This window comes from Cherax quadricarinatus, chromosome 28 (genome assembly GCF_038502225.1).
Source record: "Cherax quadricarinatus isolate ZL_2023a chromosome 28, ASM3850222v1, whole genome shotgun sequence".
Classification (NCBI taxonomy): domain Eukaryota; kingdom Metazoa; phylum Arthropoda; class Malacostraca; order Decapoda; family Parastacidae; genus Cherax; species Cherax quadricarinatus.
Window position 1 is genome coordinate 4,718,784 of NC_091319.1, and position 25,552 is coordinate 4,744,335.

At 35.2% G+C, this 25,552-nt stretch overlaps 1 protein-coding gene across 10 annotated transcripts in view; it reads left to right on the forward strand.

Annotated features, from left to right (window-relative positions):
- Nucleotides 1-21,800, forward strand: part of LOC128693237 (protein GOLM2) — a 94,610-nt gene extending 72,810 nt beyond the window's left edge. For 8 of the 10 annotated variants that reach the window (XM_053782763.2, XM_053782764.2, XM_053782766.2 and 5 more), the window contains 2 exons: nucleotides 9,571-10,114; nucleotides 17,294-17,434. In XM_053782763.2, coding sequence (XP_053638738.1) covers nucleotides 9,571-10,112 — 542 coding nt within the window. In that variant the 3' untranslated portion in view covers nucleotides 10,113-10,114; nucleotides 17,294-17,434. Of the gene's footprint in view, nucleotides 1-9,570; nucleotides 10,115-17,293 lie in introns of all 10 variants that reach the window. The other 2 variants (XM_053782769.2, XM_053782772.2) reach the window with 1 other exon arrangement.
- The last annotated feature ends 3,752 nt before the right edge of the window (nucleotides 21,801-25,552 follow it).

Below are 25,552 nucleotides of genomic sequence, written 5' to 3' on the forward strand. Positions count from 1 at the left end.
TGTAAGCACTTGGTCTACACACCCCCTACCTTTCCTAAAATGTCCTTGTTCATCTACTATCCTACTCTACATCTTACTCTTAATTCTTTCAAATATGCCACTACCTCTTTACTCTACCTATATACACTTTACCAGTCCTTGTTCATCTACTATCCTACTCTACATCTTACTCTTAATTCTTTCAATAATAACTCTACCATACACTTTACCAGGTATACTCAACAGACTTACTCCCCTATAATTTTTGCACTCTCTTTTGTCCCTTTTGCCTTTATACAAAGGAACTATGCATTCTCTCTTCCAGTCCCTAAGTACTTCCATACATTTATTAACCTTAAACCAAGACAGCAATGCCTAAGCATACATAATAAAGCAAGCAGATTACTGGGATTTATATCAAAAAGTGTAAGCAACAGAAGTTCAGCAGTTATGTTACAGCTTTGTACATCATTAGTAAGGCCTCACCTAGATTATGCAGCTCAGTTCTGGTCTCCATATTACAGAATAGACATAAATTCATTAGAAAACATTCAGCGTAGAATGACTAAATTAATACATAGCATTAGAAATCTTCCTTACGAAGAAAGATTGAAGATCCTTCACTTGTTAGATGAAGAATGAGGGGAGACATGATCGAAGTGTATAAGTGGAAGATGGGTATTAATAAAGGGGATATAAATAAGGTCTTGAGGATATCTCTTCCAAGAGAGAACCCGCAGTAAGGGATTCAAGTTAGACAAGTTTAGATTTAGAAAGGATATAGGAAAGTATTGGTTTGGAAATAGGGTAGTTGATGAGTGGAACAGTCTAGCTAGTTGAGTTATTGAGGCTAAAACCTTGGGTAGTTTCAAATTTGGGTTGGATAAATATATGAGTGAGAGGGGTTGGATTTGAGTGGGACTTGCATATGAGAGTGGATAGAGTTATCAGAGCTTATTTCTTGGGTGGCATTGAATTCTAAACCCCTCTCTATACAAAGTTCAATAAAAGGGCCCCCATTATCATTTACACCTGGCACCCCAAACTTATCTTTCACACCCTCTCTTAATGTTTCTCCTACTTTAGCATTTAGGTCCCCTACCACAATTACTCTCTCACTTGGTTCAAAAGTTCCTACACACTTGCTTAACATCTCCCAAAATCTCTCTCTCTCCTCTATACTCCTCTCTTCTCCAGGTGCATACACACTTATTATGACCCACTTTTTGCATCTGACCCGTATTTTAATCCACATAATCCTTGAATTGATACATTTATATTCCCTCTTCTCCTTCCATAAGCTGAAGCTCTACTGCCTGGGTACTTATAACAATATCTTTTGTTAAAGAATGAGTTCTTGTTGTGTTTATGCACACACTGTAATCTTTTGAGATGGGGAAAAAGATATGGTTCTTATAAGCTTCCCATGTATGTTGAATTAAAAAAAATATTTCAAAGTATTACTGGATCATTTAATCAGGAAAAGAATGGAAATATACTGAAAAACTTACAAAAGTACAGTACTACACTGTATTAGGATTTCTTGAGGCTATCAAAATCTTTTCCAATACGATGATAGTGTTTGAAAAATTGAAATACAATATCCAATTCAGGCATGTAATTTTGTTTAATAATTTCATAAACTATTGGAAAAATGGGATAAGATGTAAGATGATTTTTTTTTTTTTTTTTTTGCATGCAGCTCAGGAGTTGAAAGTAAAGGATATGCCAAGAGGCAAAAGAGGTTTGACCTTTGTTTCTTAAGTTTGTATCATTGATGTGTGTAGAAGCTTTAATGTTTTACTTTTCTTACTGTGTTTGATTTACAAATTTACAGCGCTGACCATTTTTCCTTTCATTATTTAGCAATACTGTATCTATTATATGTCAGTTTGACTTGAAAACTATCAAAATTTGATGCTCTTATGTTTGAAATCCCCAGTTGGGTTTAGCACTTTAATACTGTTTAAAGTACACTTCATACAATCTCCATTCATTTCAGTAGGGAACTCAACATTACTGTGTTCATAAAGTAGTAATACTGAATTGGAAATGCTGGTCGGTTATCACTTATGTGGAATAGTTACCGCATGAATGTTGGGAATATAAATATGGAAAAAAATGAGTGATTGCTTCATCATAAAACACTTAAAAACCATATTAATATAGTACAATAATATGTAATGCAAATATTACCTGAAAAAAACTGACATTGCAATGCTGTAACCAGCTAGGGCAATAGGTTTTTATAGGGCAGCAAAAAATGGTAGGTAAAAAAATCACAGTCTCTAAATATCTGTGACTGTCCTTCCATCAGTAACCCAAGCCTATAGGAAGAGTTGCAAGGAAGGTGTAATTGACGTAAGGGTATCGAATAGGCATGTGTGAATGTTGAAGATTGAGACACTTATGCAACATGAGAATCTTTATGAAGGAAACGTTTCGCCACACATTGGCTTCATCAGTCCAATATGAAGCAGAAAGGGGTAAGGAGAGGAGTTTGAGGTAATCAGTCCCACAGCCTGGAATTGATGTGTTCAGTCCATCACTCTAGTAGAAAGTACAGCATATGGCCGGAGAAGTGGATTATATACTGTAGTCAGGTGAGTGGAAGCAGGAGGAGGCGGGATCACAGTGGAATCATCCACTAGAGTAAATAGGTCTTCGTCCAAAGGTTGGACAAGTATTGAAGAATTCTTTGTGTCAAAATCCCATGATGTTGCAGTGTCTGACAGATGTGATAAATGGTTTTGAAAATTGGCAAGTTGAAGATTGAGACACTTATTCAACATATGGGAATCTTTATTAAGGAAATGTTTTGCCACACAGTGGCTTCATCAGTCCACTACAAAGCAGAAAGGGGTAAGGAGAGGAGGAGTTTGAGGTAATTAGTCCATTAGCCTGGAATTGATGTGTTTAGTCCATCACTCTTGGATGGTTCCACTGTGATCCCGCCTCCTCCTGCTTCGACTTACCTGATTACAGTATATAAGCCACTTCTCCAGCCACTGTGTGGCAAAACGTTTCCTTAATTAAGATTCCCATGTTGCATTAGTGTCTCAATCTTCAACTTGTCGGTTTTCAAAGCCATTTATCACATGTGAATGTGTTGTATTAGACTGAGTGACAACTATTTATTTTTATTTGTTATACTGTTGAAGTACAAGCAAGTTAATAACTAGTTGACTGGACTTGAGGTTAAGAGTTGGAAATTACAGTGCTGCAGTCTGAAAAGTGGGTGGGAATGTTACAATTTGGATGATCATTCAAATTGCAATGTCCATGCACTTCTGAGAAAAAAAGCTTGGGAATGAGTGATAAGAGATGGGACTTCATTATCCAACGATTTTTAGAGTTATTGTGACTGTAAAGTTAACAGCAATGTCACCCAGCTTTATTGTGTTCCTTCTCTATATGCCTCGTGACCTTGTAGAATCTTTTGGCATATCTCCTCTTTCTGTTCTGTCTGTCTTACTACTCCCTTTGCCTTGGAAAGTTTTTGTAGCTCAAATCTGCCCGTCTCTTCTGCTGTTCCTGAAGTTTCTCACTCTGCTTTGGATTTGCCCTCCCTCTTTCTTGATCATTTCCAGTCATAAACTGAAGCTACTGCTGTATACACCTGTGGCTCAAAATCTGCCAATAGAGTGGGTTACATAGCTGTTTTTTTCTGATTACATAATTCAAGGCTAACTGGCACAGTTGACTAGTATCTTCACAGCAGAGTAGTACACTCTTCTCGCTATCATGTCTGCCTTATCATTTGTTATGGTCTCAGAATCTTTAAAGTGCATTGTAAGCAATTTAGAGCATTAATTCCTTACATCCCTCATTCACATTCAACATGGGCTATGCTGCATCTTCAACAGACACAAGATTGTTGTCTTTCATTGGGTACTTGATTGTGCTGACATTCAGGAGGAATAAACTTTCATACTTCTCTGCACAGTTTACATTTAGAACCTCTCAGCCTTCTGTAGGAGCTAACCATTAATTAACCAATTTCTGGTAGTAACTCTGCTTTTGCAAGGTTTCTGGCAGTGTAGCTGATCTATTAGTGACCAATAAGCTGCTTTTAATAAACCATAAGTGAGATTTTAGCTTTTCTCTCATCATTGGCAGTTGTGTGAAAACAATACTCTCATACATGTTTATTGGTGGAGGGGTGCCCACCACCACTTTGAGTATTATTTATTATCAAGTCCATTGTCATTGTTTTTATTTTTCTTTAATCTTTCCTTTAATACCCTGTTTACTGTGCCATCCTTTATATTATGAAGGTTGTACCTTTAGTGCAGATTTTCTACTATGATTGTTTGCCCCCCTCCCCCCCACTGATTTGTTACAAGGACTGTGGCTCCCTTATTTAGCCTTATCCCTTTACCTTTTTTCCAACACCATTTCCCTCTCCCAGGCAGTGCTGTGCTGAATGACACATACAAGTCATGTTTTCCATGAATGTGATGTTTAAAGTAATTGTTTGTTTTGTATGTTGTGGTTTAAAGTGTAGCAGATTTTCATGGTCAGAATCTTAATTCAGTTGTTGAAGATCAAGTAGGAGTCTTGGAGTTTTCGGAAAATTTTAATTTTGTATACATTGTTCTGTGTATATCTGTTGTAATTAATCATCTTCATACCAATTTTTTAGTTTGTCTCAATAATTTTCAAACTTGTTGAGACAAATTTTATTTAAGGTTAGTGAGTTTTGTGCAAAGTAACTACGGGAGAAACTAGCCATGAGGTGTTGTTCTAGCTATTAACTTAAAATGGATGGAATTTGAGATAAGTTAGTTACCACTTTAATTTTGACAAACAGTGACTCCTTCATACTGTGCTGTATTATAACAAATGCAACTCTTTGTAATATCACTGATAAGTGTTTACAGTTGAAGTTACCCAAGGCTTATATTAGTGGCTCGTTGTGTTTTTTTGTGTTGTCTTCTCTGAAAGAATATTGCTCTTTGACTAAAACCATTTAAATTTTAGTGGAAAATTTGAATTTTCTAAAGATACTTGAAAATCCTTCAAAGTGAAAATACTATACTACTACTATATTTTGACAAAAGTAGTAAGGTTTTTCATTTCATATAAATATTAAGATTTTACTCATTTTTCTCCTAAAATGCAGTTTAGAAAGCAAGCCCGGTGTCAGGCTCCAGACTTGAAATAAGACCTTCATGCTCTATTCTTTGTCACAGATTATACACACCAGTGGGGTTTGTTTTATCATATGTGGCACATCCATGGAATGGTACAACCTGGAGGCATAACACTGACAGGTGTTGAAAAAGACACTCATTACAGTGAAACCCTTTATTGGCATGTTTCACCCATGATGGCATTTTCAAAAATATAACACTTACGAAATACAACAGCTTTAAATAGTCATCCAGATTGTAAGAGTCAGGTAGGCATCAGGTGGGTCAGGTTGAAGCTAATTGAGGTACTGCATGTGGCCTACCAACTCACATTATCAAATCAAATCAAATTAAAATCAAAAGTTTATTTCTTTGCAAAGGTTATAATGTGTGTTTACATTTCATAATCTAATTGGTACAAAGAAAACCACTGTTGTGCTGAGGCATTTTGGGCAGACTTGACCTAATATACTTAGACTTAAGTTTAGACAGGTGAAGAGTGGTAGATTACAAATACTATTCAATATTTTACTCTATTATTAATATAAGGTAGTACAATTTATGATGCAGACATACATTTTTAAGTTTGTAATAATGGCTTAATAGTTAAGGGATAATTGAAATATTTGGGAGAGTTCCTTCAATTTTGATTATAGATTAGCATAGTGTGGGGTATGGTTGTTATTGAGAGATGAGATGATTTTTAAGTATAATCCTAAATTGATTTGTGGGCAGGGGACCTCTTGCTGTTTTCGGCAAAGAGCTCCAGATCTTCGGGCCCTTTATGTGCACTGCATTTTTGCATAGTGTGAGACGGACCCGAGAGATGTCAAAAAGTGCTTTGTGCCTTGTGTTATGCCTGTGTGTTCTGTTGAAGCTGTCTAGGAGAAGTTTGAGTGGAGGGTTGATATTGGGGTTTAATGTTCTGTATATATAGTAGGCACAATATTAAGTGTGTATATTTTGTATTAATTAAATACAAAAATAGGAAGTGACACAGTTCCTTTTTGCTGATGATACTTTGCTTATGGGAGATTCTGAAGAAAAATTGCAAAGGTTAGTGGACGAATTTGGGAGTGTGTGTAAAGGTAGAAAGTTGAAAGTGAACATAGAAAAGAGTAAGGTGATGAGAATATCAAATGATTTAGATAAAGAAAATTTGGATATCAAATTGGGGAGGAGGAGTATGGAAGAAGTGAATGTTTTCAGATATTTGGGAGTTGACATGTCAGCGGATGGATTTATGAAGGATGAGGTTAATCATAGAATTAATGAAGGAAAAAAGGTGAGTGGTGCATTGAGGTATATGTGGAGGCAAAAAATGTTATCTGTAGAGGCAAAGAAGGGAATGTATGAAAGTATAGTAGTACCAACACTCTTATATGGGTGTGAAGCTTGGGTTGTAAATGCTGCAGCGAGGAGGCGGTTGGAGGCAGTGGAGATATCCTGTCTAAGAGCAATGTGTGGTGTAAATATTATACAGAAAATTTGGAGTGTGGAAATTAGAAGGTGTGGAATTAATAAAAGTATTAGTCGGAGGACTGAAGAGGGTTTGTTGAGGTGGTTTGGTCATTTAGAGAGAATAGATCAAAGTAGAATGACATGGAGAGCGTATAAATCTGTAGGAGAAGGAAGGCGGGGTAGGGGTTGTCCTCGAAAAGGTTGGAGGGAGGCGGTAAAGGAGGTGTTGTGGGCGAGTGGTTTGGACTTCCAGCAAGCGTGCGTGAGCGTGTTAGATAGGAGTGAATGGAGACAAATGGTATTTGGGACCTGACGAGCTGTTGGAGTGTCAGCAGGGTGATATTTAGTGAAGGGATTCAGGGAAACCGGTTATTTTATATAACCGGACTTGAGTCCTGGAAATGGGAAGTACAATGCCTGCACTTTAAAGGAGGGGTTTGGGATATTGGCAGTTTGGAGAGATATATTGTATATTTTTATATGTATATACTTCTAAGCTGTTGTATTCTGGGCACCTCTGCAAAAACAGTGATTATGTGTGAGTGAGGTGAAAGTGTTGAATGATGATGAAAGTATTTTCATTTTGGGGATTTTCTTTCTTTTTGGGTCACCCTGCCTCGGTGGGAGACGGCCAACTTGATGAAGAAAAAAAATTGTATATTAAGTAAGTTCAAATTCTTGAATAGTGGTGGAGTGTGTTGTTGGGCACAGGAGTTTGTGATCATCCACACAGCAGCTTTTTGTTGGGTTATTAAAGGTTTAAGGTGATTGACCATGGTAGATTCCCAAGCACAAATACCATAGGTGAGATAAGGATATATTACAGAGTGATATAAAGTAAGGAGTGCTATTTGGGGTACGTAGTATCCTATCTTGGAAAGGATGCCTACTGTTTTGAAAATTTTCTTAGTTATATACTGGATGTGGGTCTTCTGAGATTTAAGATTACAATCAAGGTGGAGACCTAGAAATTTGCCCTTAGTGTGTCTTGTAATGGGTGAACCATTTATCAATATGTTTAGCTGGGTATTTAAGGCTCTGTTTCCAAAAAGCATGAAGTAGGTTATGTCTATATTGAGAGTGAGTTTGTTGGTCGTCATCCAGTTTGATATTTTATGTAGCTTGTTTGGGTGGGAGAAGACGTAAGTGTGTCATCTGTGGATAGAACTGGTTCAAGGTGTTGCGATGCATTTGGGAGGTCATTGATGTAAATAAGAAAGAGTAGAAGACCTAGGACACTTCCCTGTGGCACTCCAACAACTACAGGCTGAGTATTGGAAATCACACCATTTGTGTATACTGTACATACTGGTGTCTATCACTAAGATAAGATTTTAGGTAATTGAGAGAGTGTCCTCTGACCCCATTATGTTCTAGTTTTAGGTGCAAGATATTGTGGTCTACTGTATCAAATGTTTTCCATAGGTCTATGAAGAGCCCCAGAGGATATTCATTTTTTCAAGTGCTCTGTATAGCAATTCAAGCATCTGAATAGTTGCATCATTTGTTCTAAAACAATGCCAGTTATAGGGGTTACTAAAATGAACATTCCGCTATTTTCTTTAATGGTGTTTGTAAGTTTTACTGTAGGCAACTCCAGGCATCTGTGCTTATCCCAGTTGTTCTCCTGACAGAGTACTTTGCTTTGTCCCACACCATTAGGTGTGAGAGTTATGGTGTTGCATACGCACCCGTTATTGATGTTATCCATCCTATAGGTGTATTTATACTCCTGTAGACAAATAGGCAAACTTCTAGCTTTCTCCCTGATGTAGACTTGATCACATGCTCAGCAAGGAATGCTGTAAATCCCTTGTTCATGGGCCCAAGAACACAGACTAAAAGCACTAATTATTATTATTACATTTATGGGGTAGCACACTAAGCCCATAGGGTTCATGCAGTGCCTGGAAAAATGAGAGGCAATCAAATTTAATCTAAGGGAGAGGAGGATAGATCCAATCCCTAGGATTAAGATCCCCTTACTGGCATCAAGGCTCCTCCCTCCAAGAGTATCTTGAGTACAACAAAGTTGATCAAGATTTCCACGCCAAATAATTTGGAGGTGTCAAGCCATGATAGAGTAAATGTTTTATGTATTTAGATTCCCTTAATGTTGTAGGGTGGGTTAATGAATGCAAAATGGATTCAGAATAGTTTTTTGATAGTCCTTATTTCACACTAACCCTCCAAAATACGTAACTGAAAATATCCAATGCAATGTGATCAACCATTTATGTAGCAGTTAATGCACTTATTAAGTTTGACATCACTTCCATGTTACTGTATATTTTTTAGGTGCACAGTATTATTCAGTGTCTTTGAGGTTTTTACACAACAGAGTGCATTTGTTACCCAACTGCATAACATTTTAAAAAAGATATATAATACTGCTTCATTTTCTTTTCTTTTTTCAGCTTTGTTAAATGTGCTCCTATAAGATCATATACTATACAGTATATTTTATTCCCATTTTTTAGTTTCTTTCCTTGCTCTTTGTAATATGTTTCTCTTATTCAAACTAATTTGCTTTCATTAATTTTGTGTTTCACTTTATTTTTTCTATATCATAATACTGTATTTTCCTAACATTTGCAGCAGATTCTTATTTTAACCTTGCTCATTTTTTAAGCTCACAGTAACAATTTAACCCTTAAACTGTCCAAACGTAGATCTACGTTCATGTGCAGGGTGCTCCAAACGTAGATCTACGTTTTTTTTACATGCTTTCAAATGGGGAAAATCAAGGTCGGAGCGGTACACACGTGAACGTAGATCTACGTTTGGACAGTTTAAGGGTTATTGACTGCTTGTTAAGTAAAATTTTAATGTGTTTAAGAAATGTTCAGTTCTTTGACATTCAAAGGATGTGAGCTATGTGTTCGTAATATATAATGTGTATCTTAAACACCAAGAAAATAATTAAAGAATTATAATGACTTCAGTACACAGTACTTGTATCAAAGATTTTTCAAACCTTCACCTGATGTTTCAGATTCTAATGTAATGAATGCAAAAAGTGATGGAAACGTAAGCGAGCTAGACAAACATATAAGAGAAGCTGAAACTCAGTTACGTGATGAAGAAATACAAAATGACAGATATCGTGCGTTTCAGGATCAAATGAAACCTTCAAAAGTTCAAAAGCACAAGGAAAAGGTCGTCAGCCTAATTGGAAAATATCACAGACAAACAGAAGACATTAGAGGTAAAACTCACACTCTAAAACGAATTGACGAACCGCAAGTACAGCACAAATATGATGATGCCGATCACAATAACGCTCAAGAACAAATTGACGAACCACAAGCTCAGCACGAACATGATGACATGGCTCAAAATAACGCTCAAGAACAAATTGATGAACCACAAGCTCCTCATGAAGAACAAGATGATAATGCTCACAATAATGCTCAAGAACAAATTGACGAGCCGCAGACACGCCATGAAGCACAAGATGAAAATCACAATAATGCCCAAGAACAGATTGATGTACCAGAAATTTCCCAAGCAAATGGCCATCCAGGACATGAGTAGAAGTACTTATTTTTCTATTTACGTATCTAATGGTTGTTGCTTGCAAGAAGTGAGCCCCTCTCAAATTGCTTGCATGTTTTGCTTATGTAGTTGTCTTTTGGAAAATAATTATTCTGGAAGCTCTGATTAGTATTGGTCAGCTAAGGTTACTTATTTTCTCTGTAATTTTGTGTGTGTGTGTGTGTGTGTGTGTGTGTGTGTGTGTGTGTGTGTGTGTGTGTGTGTGTATGTATGTATGTATGTATGTATGTATGTAATTATCTTTTTGATATATCTGTGTTTGTGACTTTTTGTGTGTGTGTGTGTGACCATGCGTGCTCATGCACTGGGAAGTGTAAGACATTGTCAGATGTATGCAGAATTTTTCCCTCTTTTATTTCTTTCTTCATGGGCTTTTTTCTTTTCAGCTGAAGTTGCTTAATTATTATGTCATTAGTGGAGCCACAAAGTATTGGTATGATTGTGGGCATAGCTTCTGCCTTGCAATAAAATAGGAATAGGTTGTACATTATAATTATTGAAAACACCTTAAATATAATTTTCGTCACTGGTACAGTGTACCATTCAGCATGCACAATGACAAGATAACAAAATTTGTGTACTGTGCTGTATTCTTAATAATGTGAAAAAATTTTGCAAATAAAATTATTAAGTCGTCACAGTTATTACTGTACAGTACTTAACATACAAAATTTTATTATCTTCATTGCTGTACTAAACATAATCAGCTCTAAAGCATGGGTCCCCAACCCTTTTTGGCTTGGCTTTTTCTTTGTGAAAGGTTCAGTGATAAATTCCCTCTCTATAAATAAACCAAAAATAATAGCTAAATACTATATTACAAATTAATAGGCATGATTTTCACTTTTTAATATTAGGCGGGAGGTTGACTGAATTGATTGTTTACATGAAAGGCCAGAGTTTACATATTAATCCTGTCAAAATGTTGATTTTGTCATGTAACACCAGAAGTTTGTTGAATTCTTTCTCAAAGTTCCCATTCATCCCAAAAGATGGGGAAAAAATATTCTAGGTTGGCGACTTGCTTACTGATAGTTACAGAATATGCAGTTTGCTCTTAATGCTTGGGATATCCAAAAGTCTAGACCCAAGCAGTATTACAATACAGAAGGGAAACTTTGGGACTGCTGCTCTCAGATCAGTCTGTCTTAAGAAATGTCTAAGATAATTTTGCTTTACATGAATTAACATGTATGGTATTAATAGTATATTATTCCTGTGGGTTCAGAATTCTGGAACATGTCCACACACAAGAGTGATGGATAAATTTGGGTAGATATAAAAGAAGGCAATTAAAACTGAACACAGAAAATAGCAAGATGATGAGAGTAGCAAAAATGTTTAGGCAGTGTAAAGATGTATATCAGATTGGAAGGATAGAGTATGAAGTGAATTAACTTAGATATTTGGGAGAGAATGTGGCAGCAGATGGGTCTGTGAAAGATGAAGTGAACTCTAGAAAAAATGGAGGGGTGGGAAGAAGGTAGATGGAATGTTGAAGTGTTTGTGGAGAGAAAGAAATTTATGTACGGAGGCAAAAAGAGGAATGTACCAGAATATAATGGTGCCAACCCTTTTAAAAGAGTGTGAGGCATGGAGAAGATTACAGTGGAAATGTCATTTTTGAGAGTTGCAGTGTGAATATTATACAAACAATCTGGAGTATAAACATTAGGTGATTGGTGTGGGGTTACAAAAGGCTTTTTTGGTGGAGGAGTGGTTGAAGTGGTTTGTGTAGTTATAATAGTTGGAACATAATAGAATGACTAAGAGAGTGGTTAAATCTTGGCTTGAAGGAAGGATGGGTAATGGTTCCAAGAGGGAGATGTGAAGGATGTTTTAAGTTATAGGGGCTTGAGCATCCAGCAGGCATGTGTGAGTGGGTTACATCGAGGTGAGTGGAAACAGGGGGTTTTAGGTATTTGAGGCTGTATAGCCCTTGTGGCTTAGCGCTTCTTTTTGATTATAATAATAATAATTTAGGGATTTGACGAGCTCTTGGAGTTTGAGCAAGATAACATTTAATGATCAGAATCAGGAAAACCAGTTAGCCAGTCTTGAGTCCTGAGGTGAATGTGTTGTATGGATGTAACAGGTTGGTGTGTCATTTGAACTGTGATGTCTGCACACTTTGGGCAAGACAGCTGTTGAATGAATGATGGTGAATGCTTCCTTTTTTTGAGGGGGGTCATCCCCCCAAAAATGGAAGATGAACAGTGTGGGTACTGTACAACAAAAAATAACACCTCTATAACCTTAGTACTTAACATAAAAATCTCCAAAGTTTCTTATAACTCCTTTAATTGTCCAGCTCTGTTTCTCTGGTATTATATCTGTTCTGTCCTTATCTTGAATCTGCTAGTAAAGTCCCTCAGCGTCCTGTATCACTCACTCATAATTGCTTCCAATCAAAATTATTAGCTATGTTATTGTTATTTTACAGTTACTGTTATTATTATTGAGAAACAAGCACTAAACCTGTAGTCATTATATAGCACTTCCCATCAAAAGTATTTTATGTACCGTAGTTTGAACATAAAGAAGGAAAATGATCACAAATGGGATTCACAACTGACCCAGAAATTAGAGATGAAGTCTGAGATGGCATGTCAGTCCTTTTTGAACTGATAATGGTTCAGGAAGGACTCAAACATCATCTAGAGATTTTCTCCAATATGTGGTTAGCAGTGAACTGCTCCAGCCGTGGTAGTGTTAATTTTATACTTAATGGGGTTCTATCTGTCATTAATGCTTCTCTGCCCTTAATGCTTCTCTTCAGTGCTCGTCATTAAAGTATGCTGGGCGGAAGGCATCTGGCATACTTTAATGTTCAAAGTAATATCCTATTCTGGTACGTTTTCGGTGAGAAAGAAGTTATGCTGGTCTGGCAGCTCATAGTGGGCTATCTCGGGATTCCCTAAGGCTACTGGCTGCACCCTAAGTACCTGCTAGGCTTGCATGGTGGACTAAGTTGTGTCCGTGGTCTCCCTGAAAGGTGTGCTCTTGAGTGCTGAGTTTGTCAGACACTTTTGGCTGTTGATGACTTAATATGGTCAGGGGTAAGTCACTGACATGAGACAGCTGTGCAGACCATCAAACAAAAGAAATAGAAGCCATCAATATGTGTGAACATCCACTGAGGACTTGGTTGCATTGGTTCCTTGAGGATGGTGTTGATGACATGCCTACATCAAAAGCATGTCCATGGAAGCCCAGAAAGACATCCCAAGTAATGTTAGCTGTAATAATGTACCTAGAATTGCTCTGATCATTTGCCTGAATCTTTCACAGAGTGTGGTGCAATGATTTTTGTTCAAGACAGTACTCCTAGCCACACTACAAAATCTGTTGTTTGGTCTTGTGACTGCGAGGAACCCTTCTTTGATGACTGACCAGGAAATTTCCTAGACCTGAACCCTATTGAGAACCTTTGGGCTCTGATTGAGATCTACTAAGGAAAAGATAACAGCCTATTCCCACGGTTGGAGGATGCCATCCATGAGTCTTGGAGGAATTTACTCCATGAAACACTGAAGAATGTGTGTAACTCATTTCCTAGATGGTTGAAAGATGTCCTAAAGTGCATGGGATGACCTATTTTATGGTTGTGGTTTTAGTGGGAGTTGGCATACTTTAATGACGAGCACTGTAGGTACCTCACTATTGATAATTCAATAGGATGATCCCCTCAAGGGATATCAGTGAGGGACTCTTGATCTAAGGAATTGACTTGTGCTCCCATTCCTTGGATCAAACCTATATTCTGCTCATTCCACCAGACAATCTATGGCCCCTTCGGGTTTAGCATTTCCTCCATGAATGTAATAAACAGTAATACAATAATCAAAGGCATCATCTCCCCTATACCCAGTCCTTGATCAGGGCTCTTGGTTGACAGTGTAATCAATATGGCTATTTGAGCTAGCAACACAGCCCAGCTGAACAGGAAGTGTGTGGAGGAACCCGTCAAGTTTTGTACATAAACACTGCAGCACCATGTGTGGTCTGCCAGTATCTGTCAACCTCCACTTCTCCCTTTCATTCACTATTGTTCTCATAAAGTATATTCTTCTAGACAGTTATAGATTTCCATACTAGTTTTTAACTTATTTGATGAAGCAGTATTTGACATTTCTGTACATAACTGTTTTTATTGCACTCAAATGGCTACTAATTGTCTTAGGTGGTAGGCAAACTAGAATATGGATTTCTTCAGAAAATAACTTGAGTCCTTATTTTAAGTTGTCAGTACTGTATGTGTCAGTGTTGGAAATGTTTGGGAGAGATATTTCATGATGCCAACTCAACCATGAAGGGCAATTCTCAGAGTAAACCATCGAAGACACATACTATACAAAGAATACCCTCATTCCTTTTAATGATGCAAAAAAATTATATGAAGTAAACTTTACTGTAACTCCACTTTTATGCTACTGAATGTAATACTGTAGGTGTATGTGAATTATCATATTCTTGGAAAAATGCTTAACCTGTAGGGATCAAACAGAACCTGGAGAATAAGAGGTAGTCGGGTTTGATCCAAAGAAGAGGAGGTTGGCTAAATTCCTTATCAGAAGTACTTTACTAGCATAAAGGTGCCTTTTTTAATGGGTGATCCAACTAACTTATAAATCTTGAGCCAGAAAGATGTTACTGACTCAAGAAATCGTAATGACACGATTGCAAACATATACCTAGTTGGATGAATCTTATTGTGGCTAGCTGGCCTAGTGGCTAACGCGACGGGCTGGAGTTTTGAGACTCTATGACCGCGGGTTCAATCCCGGCCGGGGGTATGGTTGGGTCAGAAAGATGTTGTCTGATTATTTTAATTGTGCAGAAACTAGAAATTCTTATCTTAAATAAACTTGATTAATTCCCAACCTTATGTTCTGCATGACCCCTACTGGTTTGGTGCTTCTCCATTCATATAATAATCATTATCAAAACCTCCTTTTCTATCCTGCATTATTTTGTAGCTCTCCACTTTGTACAGGTATACATTTTACTGCTCTAGAGTAAGTGATTGACGTCGGTGCACCTTCATGCATCATTGTACCTACGTAATCCATTATAAAACTACATATTTGCAGTTTAAAAACTGTAGTGTAAAGCACCCTTCTGGCAAGACAGTGATGGAGTAAATGATGGTGAAAGTTTTTCTTTTTCGGGCCACCCTGCCTTGGTGGGAATGAGCCAGTGTGATAATAAAAAATTAAATATTTGCTGGCACTGAGCTATGACCCTGAAGTGATGACCAAATCTGTTTTGCTTTCATTAGTGATGGGTATTAGCGGATTAGAACAGAGTAAGTCACTTAATGTTGACAAAAGAAATTAGGACTGTTCTTCATTTTCAGATTGAAGGACTGTTTTTCAATGCAGTTTTCATTATCTTTCATTATGATAATACCTGTTAGCTATCTGCTCTGCAATCAGTTAATACAGTATTACTAAATACTATACAAGATCACTATGCACAGTAGTGTAGTACTATACAGTATATTAAACTTTTAGGAAAGCCTCTTTCATAATATTTATTCTTTTGGACTGAATCTCTGGTTAACCCTTTCACGTTGGCTCAGCGTATAATGTCATCAATATTAATAAAAATATATTCCCAGTCACATCTCCAATTTCACTTAAGTCAATGATCCAACATTTTTTGTTGTTGCAGTGCCAGTTTTACAAACAACTCACACATAGGAGAGAAAACTTTTGATGATGTTTTGGTTCATTCTGGATCATTGTCAAGTCACAACTAAGTTAGGGACAAAAGCAGAGAAAACCAGAGAACAGGACGGGAGAGAAGAAGCAAGCAGTAGTAGTAATGGTGGTGGTGGTGGTGGTGGTCGTATTAGTAGCAGTGATAGTGGTGGTGGTAGTCATAGTTGTAGTAGTACTAATGTGTGTTTCAGTGCCAATGTAATTTAGACTTGGCACATGATCCCTCAATCGAATATCAACTGTAGGATTTCATTCAAAATATGCTCACTTGATTTCTCATACCCAAATCTCTCTTATTCTATGTAGACATTGTTTAATATGTATATCAGTGTTAATGAAATTAGATCAGTATTTAAAGAGAAATTGTCTCAGCAATACAATGTTTTCTCCCGCATATCTACAACTATATTTAATGCTGTAAAAGGAAGAGATTTACAACAGTGTTTGGTGGTGTTGAAATCTGTTAAAGTCACTGCCCCACACCATCCAATACTACCACGCCCAGCTTTGGTGTCCGAGAGTAATTTTATAGTTTTTTCTTTGTGATCTTGGGGTCTCTAGCAATGCAACTATTGCAGATATAAAGTCCTCACTGTATTGGAAATACATAATTTCAGTTTGATTTTTCTTAGGAATGAAAGTGAAAAAGGAATGAATTTGGCAAAGAGTTGGAAGGGGTAAAACATTATGCATTTTACTGAAAATATCAGTGAAGCAGTTCACAAATTCAGAGAGCCAACTATCTGTATTTGTTGGAAGATGTAGAGAATAGCAGTTTCCCCAAAACCACCTCTGCTGAGTCTGATTCAGATGATCTTCCAGAGGAATCATCCTTTTAACTTCTACATAATCCTCTTTCTCATCAGAATCATCAGAACATCTTTGTCTTATCATTTAAGTCCAGGTATTGTAACCTCAATTTGTACCATTTAATTATTAAAAAATACCCATTTAAAGTGTCCAGGTGTTAAGGACTTCCCCACTACTGCAGCCTGCAGTAGTGGGGAAGGCATCATCTCTTAGCATAGTTTTATATCACATAACTTCATTTCACATCACCATCACTAGGTGACCACTCCTACTATAGAAAAACCTACTTACATACCCTAGCTGGTTGCAGTCTTAAAAGTAGTCAGTCATGAAGCAGTTGTTGACAATTGCAGCAACTCTTCAGTGTTTTACAGATACCAATTATTAAAATAATTAGACAAACAGGAAAATTCACATATGTCTGTACAAAAGCCCTAATACTAAATATAGTACAAGTATGAAAAAATTGATGACCATCTTTACATAAACTCACTGCTAAACAATCCCATGTTTTAAACTACTGTAGTTAGTAGTCTCTCCAACGTGATGAGGTTAATCTGGGGTTTGTCTTATTACAGTTATGGCTTTCTTGTCTTTATTTCTGCCATCTTTCTTACACAACAGACAATCTAGACGCAGCTATAGATGAAGAGGGGAAAATCGTTGAGGACCTAATGGACGACCAAGATGAGGAAGGCAATGATATCAAGCACAACAATGGCAATATGCATGAGGATAATGGCCGAGAAGATAACAAAGACCTTCCAAGAAGTGGAAACCAGATAGGAGCTCTGGAAGTTCCTCATCCTTTCCTTCCACAAGAGGATACCCATCAGGATATGAATATAGGAGAAGACCTTGGCAACCAAGGAAATTACTATGAAAATAACCTTGATAATAACATCCGTAATCTTCAACGGCCTGAATTTCACTAATTTTTTAATGTAGACAAGCAGCAATCTTCTGTCATTATACAGTAGGTAATTACTTTGATAAGTTTCTAAGTGGTTTGTAGGAAATTTTATATGGAAATACTTTGTCATGATATCCATACAGTACTGTATTAAAGATTTGTAATAAAAAATGCATTAGTAAAGTTTCCAAATACTACGGTAATACAAAAAGTAAATAGAGTACGATACTAATGAGTTTTTATAAAGCTCTCTTAATGACCATATTCATAAATTCATACAGTATTTAATTTTTATAATTCCTGCTGTCAAAGCTTTATTTTTAAGACAACTATTTTGTAAAATTTTCAAAAGTATCTGGGCATAACTGCTAGTCACTTAAAACAAGTTGCATGTTGAGAGAAGAGGGACTGCAATACAATATTTTCCACTTAATTATATAGAATTTTGTAATGCTTGTTTCTTATGTAAGAAGATATTTTAATATTCTATTGCATTTGAACTATTAAGCAAGATTTACTAATTTTTTATACTAAAGGGAAAACATTTGACTTTACATTGTAACTAAAAAAAAAATTATCCTCATTTTGACGAGCTGATGCAGAGATTCTGTGACCTAGATGACCTCCTCTTAAATACACAGTCATCTTTGTGTGGATTGTGTTTCTCATCCAGGTACTTCTAGAAATATAGAAACAAACTGCAGTGAACCTTCGATATAACATTCCTCTGTATAATGGACTTTAGAAATACGGAACAAAATGCACTAAGTCAGTCAATTCAGAAACAACAGATGAAGTCTGTTGGTTACAGAGTTGTCCAGCATTACTTTTGTCACGGCAAAACAATCTCTTCTTTATCCACCACAATTGCCATCACCTGCCACCCACTCCACTCTATTAGTCTGTTATATCGAGGCTTTACTATATATTTATTTCCCATTGACCATATACATTATAATAATGAATTAATTTGTATGTAGTATAGTAATGAATATGTAACCTAAAGCTCAAGGAAAAGAAACACAAAGCTGGTTCTTATAATTGGTTGGCAGTGATCATTTATTCATATATTTTTTCTCATAGGTATAAAATAGTAAAAAATGCTTGGGATTTAGGAATGCTCATTTAGTAGCTCTATTTCACACTGATGTCTAAATTATATATAGATAATTAATGTTATATGTATTCATGTGGAAGTGCTAAACCCATGAGGATCATACAGTACCTGGGAAATTGTAGGTAATCAGGAATGGTCCAAGAAGGTGAGGATAGCTTGAATTCCTTGGATCAAGTACCTTTCACTAGCACACTGAGGCCCTTTTCTTGAAGGTAAATTGTATGTAAAGGTTTTGTTCTGTTGTGCAGCTTGAAGATATTTTAGGAAGTGCATTATTTCCTTTAAAAAAAAAGAACACTGTTAAACAGCATTAAGTACATACCTGTGAATACTGACAACCACAACCAGTTAAAGAGCTGTTTTGTAATTCTGCTTAACCTTTGTGTTTACTTGTAAACTTTCTCTTCAGATTATTGAACTACATTATCTCTGGTTCCCACAGGCTGTAATTTGACTGTTGAACTGTATTTTGTTTAATTCTGTAGTTACACTTGCTGTTACAAATAACATTCTTTTTGTTTGAAGACCATTAGAACCTCATTTCAATCACTGAGCCCTAAAAATATGTCCTATATATACCTAATAAATACATAGTTCCTTCATGTAATCAGAATAATGCATGCAAATAACACAATATTCAGGTGTACATATTTTGCATTTGGAGTCTTATGTTGTAAGTTCTTAAAGGAGGTTCCTTGATGCCAGTGAGGAGTTGATACAAAGAAATTAACCTATCCTTCCCTTCTTTAGATCAAACCTGATTGCCTCTCATTTCCCCAGGTATTGTATGACCCCTACTGGTTTAATAATAATTTTTATATAATCTCTCATTAAGGTCTGTTAATTAACATATATGTATATATGCTCTGAGAATGGGAGAAATGGTGAGAAATACTTTCTTCATAACTTGTAAGGTTTTTTAAAGGTTAATAGAGTTGTACAGAACAGTATAAACCATTTTTAATCTAATTTAGTGGGTAGTGATTATTTAATGTTGAAAAGTTAAATATGTAGCTTATCAACTCATCCTCCTAAGCAAACCTTGGTTTCTACTGCGACATAAGACTGTAAAGTGACTGACACTAATGTGCAAGTCAGTATTTTGCTGTTGTGCTTCCTCACTCCACCTGTTGGTTTCCCTCTTATTGTTCATGCATCAGATCAATCTCATCTTTATGCATTATTGACATTATTATTGGTTAAATTTGGTTAAGTGACATTAACGTAAATATTTTATGCAGAAAAGTTGGTCTCCGCATATAAAGTAAAAAAAAAAAAAACAGTATTGTTAGGAGGACAGGATGAGCTTATAGTGAATCCTATAGTGTCTTGTGTGGGGTGCAAGCTATGTGAGACTGCAGTACTTGCCATACCTGCATTGATGTGTGTGGTACACACATACTGTATATATGCCTCTGTATCCTGATCACCTGCAACTCACTTACCTAGACTCCACTGTGTTGAAGACAGTTATTTTCATATTGTAATAATATATATGAAAAAAGTAATAATTGTGTGTATATTGTATTCATTTGTCTAATGAGTTAATTAAGCAGTTCTACTTGTGAATTTTTTTTTCTGAATTTTATTTACCGAATAAATTGAAAAATATTTTAGGATGCACCAATAATGTTTTTTCTTCACTTTTATAATGTTTGTAAGTCTGTCAATTACTCAAATAAACATTCCAGTTATTTGATATAACAAAGTTGTATAATAAAAATGAAAGTGGGAGAAGATAATTGCAGATAGAAGAAATGACGTCTTGGTGTGGCATTTGTACATTCAGTTAAGTGTGGTGTAAATTTTTGTTGTAATTGCTCTGCCTTGTGACAACCCTGTTCTAATACTGGTACTGTATTGGTATTTAAACACCTTTTGGAAACATTTTTGAAAAAATTGGAATAGAATTCTCCTTTTGTATTATATAATGAATGATGTTGCAAAGTAAAAACAGTGATTACCATGCACAAAAATTCATTTGAGCTTTGAAATAGTAAAGTGTAAGTGTGAAGAGATATCTGTATTAGATTTGCAAGTACCATATATGACAATAAAATACAAAGTGAAGATGGTGGTCATTATATCATTTTTTTTCAATAAATGCAGTATTATATGTAGTATATTACAAAAATACTAGTTACATTTTACTGAATTTAATATTTTTTTTATACTGTACTGTGCATGAACACTGATGTTAAACAATTAAACAATGTGCCAAATATTGAACTTTCTTCTAATGCATCATTATTTAAATTAACTCATTTTGATAGCATGAATAACTAGTTCCAGCTATAATAAAATAACTTAATGTTCAGTAATTCTGGATTATCAGTGGAGTAAAATGTAAATGTGTCAAGAGGGACTTTGCTACTAGTGATGTCCACAGAGTTAAAAATGACATTTTAGTGAAGGCTTTATTAAACTACTGATCAAAATAGTATAATTTTTTAGTAAAAGTCTGCTCTATCTACAAGACAGTGATTTACTATGTATCGGCTTACTGCCTGTCTTTCGGGTAGTCACCTGTCAATTTGAGGCTCCACACAAACCTTTCCGGTAGAACACAACCTGAAGATTAAAAAAAGAGACCTTTAGTTCTTAAAACTAGGATTACCCAACAAAGCCAGGTACGGTAGTATGGTTTACCTCTGCTGGGGGTCATCCTCTAGGATGTGACCCACAACAGCTGACTAACTCCTAGGAGAACATGGGCAACAAATGCAAGTAGAATTGCTACAGTATATACCTCAACTGTCCAAAATTTGATTCCTTCACCTTAAGCCAGCCAAGAGATCAGACAAATTCAAAAAAATATTCTCCTATTAAAATTTAACTCATAAATATCTATTCAGTTTCACTGCACGGTATAATTGTAAACACGGAGAGAAATGGTGTACCGTACTGCTCTGATGGCTGAAGACGCAAAGGCAGTATGTATAATGCATTATACTGCTTTTGTGCCTTGATCCATCTAATTGTAAACATATTTGCCTCAAGAAAATTCACAGTATTATTTGTTACTTTATATATTTTTCTTTTGTTGTTCTGTATATGAAATGGCTGATTAACATGAGTGTGATTATAAAATATGGACACTTCTTGGCTTTATTACCCCACCATTAAATTGAACTCTTTTTTAATCACATTTTATAAAGTATTTCCATGCTGTTTAAATAGTTCATTTTGGTAAACCATCATGCAAAACTAGTATAATACAAAACCTAATACATACGTACATCTAAACAGATTTGAGATGAATAATATCTTAAATTTATTCAAAGGTATAAGATTTCTGATAATTCAATCTACTTTAAAAATAGATTTTAAGGGAGCCAATTGGGCATGAGAGATGCTGTCCTTTAAGAGCATCTACTGAACAATAAATTAAAAAAATGAATAAACTCAACCAATTAAATTTTTGCACAAAATTTTTAAATAGTATTCTTGAAACATTTTCCTTAGTTCAGATGAATATATATTTCCATAATTTCTCTGTTCAGATAAAAGTCTTGAGCAGCATAATGTAAACATGCAGCACAATGTTTCAAGTTTCAGTTGAATACATTTCTCAGAGAATGATATTAATCATGATTTTTTGTCCATAAATTCCAAAAAATGTTTACATTGAATGAAGATTGTTTTCTGTTAATCTGTTATGCTTCCCATACTTTAAATACTTCAGATAATGTTCTCATTGCACAGTACTGTACTTTATATTTAGATTACTTAAATTTTAGTAGTATGTACTGTAGATATAATTATACCGTATATATTGTACTTTATTGATATACGTATATGGTAAATAAGAAGTTGGTAAGCTCACGGTATCATATTTGGGATACAGTAAATTATGCTGTTCTTTTTTGTCTTCCAGGTTGAATTTTAATTCTCTTTCATCTTTTGTATGTATTGAAATTATTACAATACTGTAATTCTCTATCATGGCAATTTTCAAGGAATAATAATGGTCAGAATGATGTTATATATTGTACACTCAATATTAAGAGATTTTTTTCCTAACTTCATGTTCCTTACTGTATGTATCCAACTAAAATCTACAAGCTAATGTTTTTTCTGTATGTTCATAAACAGTGGCACACTATAGTGCAGCACTTAAGGTGCTTGTCTGCTGCCCTGTCATCAGCAGTACCTGTAGGGATAGGTCAGAGTAGACATGCTTAAGCAAATGTACACAAGATATCAGCCATTATTTTAGAGATATAATATGATCCCATCAGAGTGACAAGGAGGATCACCAGCACTGCAGGTCAAAAGGAATTGAAGCTTCCTCTCAGCAGGAACTGGCTAATGGTGACATTTCTTAATGTTACTGGTAATACATTTCTTTTTGAACACATTTTGAAACTTGCATAGTTCAGATAACACAGATCATATTGGTCAGCTACTACCTTACCACAATTACATACTGCATTCTGGAAGTGAATGAAGCTGTAAGACAGAGAGCGTGTATAGTACAGTATACATATTTTATCTTCTTTTTAAGGACCACTGTGTTCCCATTCCAGATTTACTTTTAATATTAAAAATAAAGCAGCACTTGTATTTTTTTAAAGTATCCACAGTCAAATTCTTAAATTATAATGACTTAAAAACCAGTAGATATTTAAAAAATATTTTCAGTTCATGATAGAACTAGTGTTATACAGTACCTAGTTCAAATACACTACAGTGTGAGCAGTGTACACGTATACATATTTATTTTTGGAATTTTAAGTGAGAAATATAAGTAGACTTGAATGAGTTGTGAAGGTTATTTTATGATTGAAACTTTTCTATAAATATTTTGCAAAAAACTGTATTGAATATATCAACATACTGTATATATCTGCTATAAAAGATAACTTTCCTGCACTGTAACTTATTATCTGTTTTCCTTTACTGACTCATCAGCATTTTAGACTAACATGGAGCAGCTATGAAGTTCTATAAGCCATGCATGTCATAAGAGGCAACTAAAATGCCAGGAGCAGGGAGCTAGTGACTCCTTCTCCTGTATAATATATAACCAAATATAAAGAGTGTTTCTTCTTTTCGGGTCATCCTGCATCAGTGGGGGACAATCAGTGTGTTAATAAAAATTTAAATTGCAATTTAATTTTTCTTCGCATTGCTAATCCATGTAACATTATATGTCTTGGCTTTCCTAATGGTGGATTTTATAATTCTGTACAGTAATAAAGTTGCTTATGAATTTATTTACAAGACTCAGACATGCATGTACCAAGCAGACACTTTCCATCCACTGATTGCATTATACTTAAACTATACAGTACACATGATTTTTCATTGTACATGCACTGCACCAAATGACCCATATAGATATAGTATTTTCTTTTTGTGAATACAGTGGATGCACAGTAGTATGTTCACCAACTGACTGAACCCATAAGGAATATTGTGAAGTAGATTAGTCCATTTCAGACCCCCAAACATACACGTACAAACGCACTTACATAAATACACTTACATAATTGGTCGCATTTGGAGGTGATCGTTAAGCGGGGGTCCACTGTATACTAATAATGGTACAGGTGCAGGAAATCTCACAAATGAATACAGCAGGAAAGAAAAGGGTAAAATTAAAGCTGTTTTAAGTGAGGCTTAGATTGTGCCATTTCCAATGTTCCATTGACATTTACTGTACGTACATTGGTTTGGTATGGCCACACACTTCTTATTGTATATTTTGCATGCCTGCCAATGTTAACATTTCTATTTTAATAAAAAAATTTTATTATAAATTACTATTTTTTTAATTGCAGCTGAGGTAAACATTTTCATGGTTATTGACGTTTCCTTTGATATTTAAGTGTCTGACTCGGGAGTGTAATTTGTAAAGGGATTTGTAGTTTATTTTATTATCTGAAATATCTAGTCATTCTGTCCATTACTTCATTAATGAAAAGTGTGTTCAAATGTTCACTGAAAGGTTTTCAAAGTGGTTCAACATTCAGACTTATAAGGAAATTTGCTCTTATTTTACTGTTATTTAAAGTTTCATAATTAATTACAGTGGAACCTCAAAAATCGAACTGCTCCCAACACAACCAATTATGTAAGTGTATTTTTGTAAGTGCTTTTATAAGTGTATTTTTGAGGGTCTGAAATGGACTAATCTAATTTACATTATTCCTGATGGGAATAAATTCATTCGGTAAAGGCACTCGAACAGCCTTCTGGACTGAAGAAAGTTCGATATTTGAGGTTCCACTGTAATAATATTATGTCTTCATGTCAAATGTCATATTTTAATTGTTTTATCAAATCTGAGATGAAGTCCACCTGCAGAGCATAAAAAATACCCAGAACATGCACATTTTTGACCTTGTATTCTTTTTGTATTTATTCTATTGTACTAATAAAAATAAGTCAAATTTTTTTGCAAATGGAGATGAAAATTTTTTAATCGTCTTTTCAGTTTATTATTTATGTGTGGTTAATTATATCAGATGATTACTGTAATGTTCACTTTAAAGAAATTTTGCTAATACTAACTGCAAGACTATGAAGGAGGAAAATTCAGAATATTGATAATACATACTGTGTTTCATTATTTTTACTTTTATTTATATTGTTCATTATTTTGAGTACTTGTCAACTATTCATTGTTTCTAATTTGTATTTTTGTGAACAGAATCAGTTCTTCAGTATGACAGTAGTGAAAATAAAACAAGTTATTATATTAATACTTTAAATATTTGTAAAAAATATTTATAGTTTATTTGCTTTTGTTTCTAAACATTTCATGACTGACTTGTGAATGTCAATTAAAGATGTACAGTTGCCCTATCAAAGTAGTCAGGTTTTAGCTCCACTTTTTTAATATTTC